The sequence below is a fragment of the Sceloporus undulatus genome, chromosome 1 (assembly GCF_019175285.1).
Source record: "Sceloporus undulatus isolate JIND9_A2432 ecotype Alabama chromosome 1, SceUnd_v1.1, whole genome shotgun sequence".
NCBI lineage: Eukaryota > Metazoa > Chordata > Lepidosauria > Squamata > Phrynosomatidae > Sceloporus > Sceloporus undulatus.
The window spans coordinates 308,453,498-308,459,702 of NC_056522.1; the positions used below are offsets into that span (position 1 = coordinate 308,453,498).

Sequence of the window (6,205 nt, forward strand, 5' to 3'; positions counted from 1 at the left end):
TAAATCCTGAAAAAACTGTTTAGTCTAATCTGTTTTATTCAATAATTGAAGGGATCAACAAGTCATTTATTCTGAGGAAGACCAAGTGAGACAGTGAAGTACTCCAAGAAAATGTGCTCAAATTACAGTAAGTGCTCAGTTTTGTGGCAGAAGGTTACAGCAACATAATGAAGGACCCTCTTGGGTTTTTGAATTTTGCACAGATTTACCTCAAAATGTTGGTTTGGTCAGATTTCTCCAAAACTTTAACCACCAAGAGATTGACGGATCTGATAACCTGTTGACCTTCCTCTAGATCTTCAACTCTTGAATCTAGCATTAAAGTAATGAGGCCATGCATCAAGTCCTTCAACACTCCCGCAGATGCCTCTCTGGCTAAATTTTCAATCTGAAATAGCTGTCAATTGAATTCAAGAGTTAGATACCAGACTTCTGGATAAAACACTGCAATTAAGCTTCTCCTTCCAGAACTCAGTTTCTTGTGTTGTCTAAACTTTATGGCAGAGATTATTCCATCACTGTTTGGAACTACAATTCCCACATTTCCCACCACACACTATAATGAGGTTTGAGGGAATTTGAGTAAAAAACAGTTGGGAATAAATCCTACTGTAAGTCCTCACTAGAACAGACTCACTGAATCATGTGGATTTACCTCCATATTTGACTAACTATTCAACAATTGATGTTACGGGTCTACTCTAGTTGGGTTAACCAACAGGATTCCAACCCTGGACCAAGTTGCTCCACTCCAATCTAAGCAGAAGTTATGCAGGAAATATATATTCTTTATGGACTTAGGGCTATCAGCAATGTATGTATGTTTCACTGAACCTTTTAAATAAAATTATCAGAAAATATTCTGATAAGGAGGAGCCCTGGTGACGCAGTGGTTAAATGCTAGTACTGCAGCCACTCAAAGCCACAAGGCTGTGAGCTCAATCCCAGGCAGGGCTTAAGCATCCACTTAAGACTTCCAGACTTCTGTAGGTCAGTAAAATGAGCACCCAGCTTATGGGGGCAATTGGTTTACATATTGCTTAGGGAGTGCTAGTTCACTGACAAGCAGTATAGAAATGTACTTGCCATTGCTATTGCTATTAAGATGATTGAGATAATTCTGCAATTCTTTCCTTAATCTATTTACTATTACATACTTGATGGTACCATCACATTCTCTCAACAGAAAAAATACCCAGAGGATGTCTTAAATTTTAAATGAGATTCTTGAATTTAATTGTTGTATTTCTCCCCCTACATTAGGACTACCATATTGAAAACTGGAGAGGACTCTAATAGTTGTGTAGAAGTAGGAATTTCAACAAGTGTTGCTTGTTACATAAGTATAGTGGTAACTATAATGATTCCAAAGACACTTACACTTATTAGGAATAAGATTGCTAGAATACTTGTTAAGAGGCTGTTATATAGCACAACAAATTAACTAAAGACAAGATGATTTAACTTCCCTGTTGCAAATGACTGAAGTTTCCTTTCCATTTCCAAAGAACAAAAGCCTTACCGAAATCATATTTCCAATTATGCAACTGTACAATTTGACAATCTCATCTTTGTCCAGTTTTTCATCAGCCATGTGAGTATTGTAAATAAGCCGGAGCTGCATGAATGTAGCTATTAGGAACTGGTCAATGTGGCCAGACATAGCTTCTGCTTTGTCTTCTTGCCTTAGAACCTCATCAATCTGCAGGAAGAAACAATAATTGTTTTTCTTCATATTGTACAGTACTTATCGTATTGGCATCAACATACTTCAAAGAGAATGATGCAAAAGTAAAGCTGTTCTTATTCAGTTTTATACCATTCTTTTAAAAAAATATATTTTTATTAGAGATTTTAAAATCTTTTTAAAACATCAGATATCATACAGTACATTATCCTAATCATACAATCGCAATTTTACACAAACACAAATACATATTTTCAAACATACATAGCACTATCTATATTGTTTTACAATCATAGCTTGTTGTTTAATATATTTGACAATGATGGCCTTCAACTATTCTTCTCTTTCTAAAACCCTCTACTACGAACCCTCCTTTCCCCCTCTCTTTTCATCCATAATTCTTCCCTTCTTAACTTCGCTTGACTTTCTCAACATTCCTTTACTTTCTTTTCCATCTTTCCCCTTCTTCTTCTTCCTCATTCTTTCTTATTACTTTCTTATTTCTCTATCTTCCCTAACCTTATCAAACTTCAGATTCCCTTCACTCACCATCTATTCACATACTCTTACCTTCGAACACTTTCTTACTCTACAGTTATTCCTTACTTCCTTTCTACCCTTTGCCAATTTGTTTTCCCCTCTAATATTGGCTTTCTATTGCTAGTATGTTATTGTTCACCACATCTACTTAAGTTGTAATAGTCCCGAATCTAATTCTTGTTAAGCTCACTTATATAGTTTACTATCTTATTTATCTTAATACTTTGTAATTATGACCTTTCCATTTTACAACCTTATTCCGTATTTGTCTAAACTCTATGCTTCTCTTCTAAAATTTTAATCACCTTATATAACCAAGTTCATCTCTTTCCTATTATTTCATTATTTCTTAGAAAATCAGCAATTCTGGAAGTCACAACCAATGTACACATTTGAAGCATCTGGCCATGTATAGTGACAGCAGCAGTGGTAGACAGTCCATTGTTTTAATTTCATTTTTTTTTCATTCATGAACACTGCTACACAACTGCAACACACAGCATATAGCCATCCCAACAGAAGCTTCCACAGTTAATAAAGCAAGACAATAAATGATGTATAGTGGACCTTTGGTATCTGATGGGTTTGGTTGTGGAACCCCCCATGGATACCAAAATCTGTGGATGATCAAATCCCATTATATATAATGGGCTAGTAAAATACCACATTCGCGCCATCATGGCACCGCCCGTGTAGACGGGGGCGAGCCATCATGGCGGCGTGCTGGTGGACTAGGGCTTCTGAGCATGTAAATGCCCAGCCTTATCTAACCCTAGTTCCCTGGCAGGACAGCGCAAATCACCCATTTGTACCGGGCCACAGACAACTTTGCTTTCTGATGATTCATTGTAATGTGTAAATATTACCTTCAGGCTATATGTATAAGGTGCATATGACAGATAAATGAATTTTGTGTATAGATTTGGGTCCATCTCCAAGGTATCTCACCAGATATGGCATACAAATAGGTATTCCAAAATCCAAAACACCCCTGGTATTTTAGATAAGGGAGAATCAACCCATATATGGAGTAAGTGCTATAAATGGAGTAGGTGCTACAAAACACTACTATATCAACATTTAATACAGAAATCAACTGCTTCAAGAAATTTTAAATATTATGTTGCCAATATTTTTAAAATTTATTTTATTGTTTACCTTGTTATTGAGTGTAGCGAGTCAGATGGCCCCTGTGCACTTGACTTTGTCATCAGGGGGGTTATGAGTGGAGTTTGTGTCAACTGACACTCAGCTCCACCAAATGTGCAACTCATCACTCTCGCAAGTTACTTCCTGACTGCTAGCAGTGATAACCAACAAATGCTCGACTTACCTGTGCTAGAGCTTGGATACTAGTATTTATGTCACCACTGGCTACCTGGGAAATAACGAAGTTGATTGTTGAAGCTGTGTTGCTGTGCATATCATCAAAGTGTGGAGACACAGCACGAATCCTGGGTGGAGAAAGAATGCAATAGTAAGGGGGCAACACACTTAATAGCACAGCCCTTGCACTTAAGATTCAAATTGATTAAAATAAAATGGCAGCCATAAAATCATTTCTGCCATTTTAGTTCAAAACTTCACCTCCACTTTTTAGGGATGAAACAGCAAATTGTCATTAATTTCTGAGGCAGTGCACATTAATACTATTTATGAAATGCAATGCCTCAACTAATAAACCAAAGCCATGTTATAAGGGGAAATCCCAACAAATCACCTGCAAAAGTGTTGTATTTGTTAAAGAAAATTTCAAAACTATGTTTTGTAACTATGCAGAACTGTTGACATCCCTGATTATTTTCAAAATGTATTCTACTTACAAAAAGAACTATTTTTCAAGGACTAGGTGAATGAAAACAACAGGTAGAGATTGTTACAAAATGGGATGGACATTAAGTCTCTTGTTCAAAAATTTCTAGCCAGCCTTTTGCAGATTTTGTAAAAAGCTCTTAAGTAACCCCAAGTTGTCTCACCTTCTTCTCTTTACCATAGCCATTAAAGCAGTGGTTCCCAACCTTCCTAATGCCGCGGCCCTTTAATACAGTTCCTCATGTTGTGGTGACCCAAACCCATGAAATTATTTTCGTTGCTACTTCATAACTGTAATTAAATAGGTGTTTTCCAATGGTCTTAGGCGACCCCCATGAAAGGGTCATTTGACCCCCAAAGGAGTCTCGACCCACAGGTTGGGAACCACTGCATTAAAGGCTAAAAATATATCCTCTTTCCTAGTGAGTATATATATGATTCCCGAGATGCCCAATGTGTAAGGAGATGCATATATAGATATTATGGGGAAGAAGACAGCGTTCAACAGAAATAAAAAGATATATGAAAGTTCAGCATTTTGAAAGCCTTTCTTGTTTGAAGTGTACCATTTAATGCTTCTACTTTTCAAAAATCTCTACCTGCAGGCAAAGCTGGTGGAAATACAGCTTCATCTTATATAAACAAAGCCTCCATGTAGGACAATGAAGAAACATAATACACACCCATTTAACGAGCCCCTACCATCATCAAGTTCTGCCATGTAATAGATTTAAATTGAATTCTATGTTCAAATAGGACACACATTATTTTAACCCCACAGTGCCAAAATCCCCACCACTCAAGAGTGTTTTACCTCATTCCCACGGTCAAATGAGGGGCTGGGGAATTGTTATGTTGAAGTTTCTTACCCATGATGGAAGAGGAAGATAAGCAGACTGGGGGGGGGGGAGGAGAGAGATGTTCATTATCCTCAACATTGTTGGTTCTTAGTAACCGTCCATCTGCACTTACTTGGGTTCAGGGATCAAGACAGGTTCAAAGATGTCATCCAGTTTGTGCTGAACAAGTGCTGGCATTTCACATCGCACAGTGCCATTATCATTTTCTATCTCATCTAGATCCAGCTGAAACTCCCGCGGAACAGCGTGAGTTGTCTCTGGGTGGCCACCCATGTTACGTGCTTGGCTACAGAAACCAAGAAGAGCATTTTTTTTTCATTAGCAGAGTTCCAAAATCCTACTCATTAGGTTACTAGTGTTGATTGCTCCACCCCATCCACTGTGAATTCTCTGTGAGCTGCATATACAGTAACTTTAGAAAGAGTACATTTCCTTTCTTCTTTCTGAGATTCTGCAGAAGCTGCAAAATACTGTGATTTTGTGGAAATCACAATTTTGTTTTGCCAGAGAAACTATTCCTGTCTTCACAAAGTTCTCTGAACTTCACAGAAAAGTCAGGAGGGAAAAGGAGAGGTTTCTCGATTTCCCTCTGAACTTGCTTAGGACTTGAGAAAGATGAAAGGGGGGGGGGATCACAGCAGTCAGCAATGACCACAAATAATATGATTTCTAAACCAAGCCACAATTTACAAACTCCTACCTATCACTATCAGTGAATGCAATAATCCAGAAGATTGAAATCCACTGTCAACACAGCTAAAGAACTTTATTCAATGCCCTAGCAACTGGCAATCTGAAGTTTTTAGCAGGTTTATTAAGGAGATGCTGGTTTCCACCTACAATTACAGGTTTCAGAACACCAAGTAATATAAGCACTACTGTGTTGTGATAAACTCATTATGTAAAATACAATGCTGGTAAATTCATCATTTGAATCTTTTTTTTTTCTTTTCTTTTTGGTAAAGGCAAAGGGCTCTACAGTAAACATGCCCTTTTCAAGCCCAAATTCTCCAAGGCACTTTAGCTGGAGAAGTTTTACATTTTTTCCTATTTAACTTGACTATTTTGCTAGGTACTACATACAAGATGGTTATTCTAGAACATGAACAGCATATGGCATTAGGTACAACAAGAAACAATCAGTTTCCAGAAAAGGTTTCAAAGATTTACATCTTAATTCAATGTTGGGTAATACCCAGCATTGTGTAAGCAGATTTCCTGTCCCAGCCCTCTGAAGCATGTTTGGAGGAATTAAGGTAGTGCAAAGTTGGAGAATCAATGCCTCTAGCAGTGTCCATTCCAATGG

At 37.6% G+C, this 6,205-nt stretch overlaps 2 protein-coding genes and 1 non-coding gene across 7 annotated transcripts in view; all 3 read right to left on the minus strand.

The window, feature by feature from the left end:
* Positions 1–6,205, minus strand: part of AMBRA1 (autophagy and beclin 1 regulator 1) — a 346,870-nt gene that overhangs the window by 89,363 nt on the left and 251,302 nt on the right.
* The window catches only part of CKAP5 (cytoskeleton associated protein 5), a 537,335-nt gene continuing 531,136 nt past the window's right edge, over positions 7–6,205 (minus strand). For all 5 annotated transcript variants that reach the window (XM_042446954.1, XM_042446955.1, XM_042446956.1 and 2 more), the window contains 4 exons: positions 5,012–5,185; positions 3,561–3,681; positions 1,523–1,702; positions 7–397 (listed from right to left, as the gene is read on the minus strand). In XM_042446954.1, the coding sequence (XP_042302888.1) occupies positions 206–397; positions 1,523–1,702; positions 3,561–3,681; positions 5,012–5,185 (667 nt within the window). In that variant the 3' untranslated portion in view covers positions 7–205. The remainder of the gene's footprint in view (positions 398–1,522; positions 1,703–3,560; positions 3,682–5,011; positions 5,186–6,205) is intronic.
* On the minus strand, positions 3,401–3,511 carry LOC121920148. The gene has a single exon (XR_006101679.1). It is a non-coding gene; the product is annotated as a small nucleolar RNA SNORD67 (small nucleolar RNA).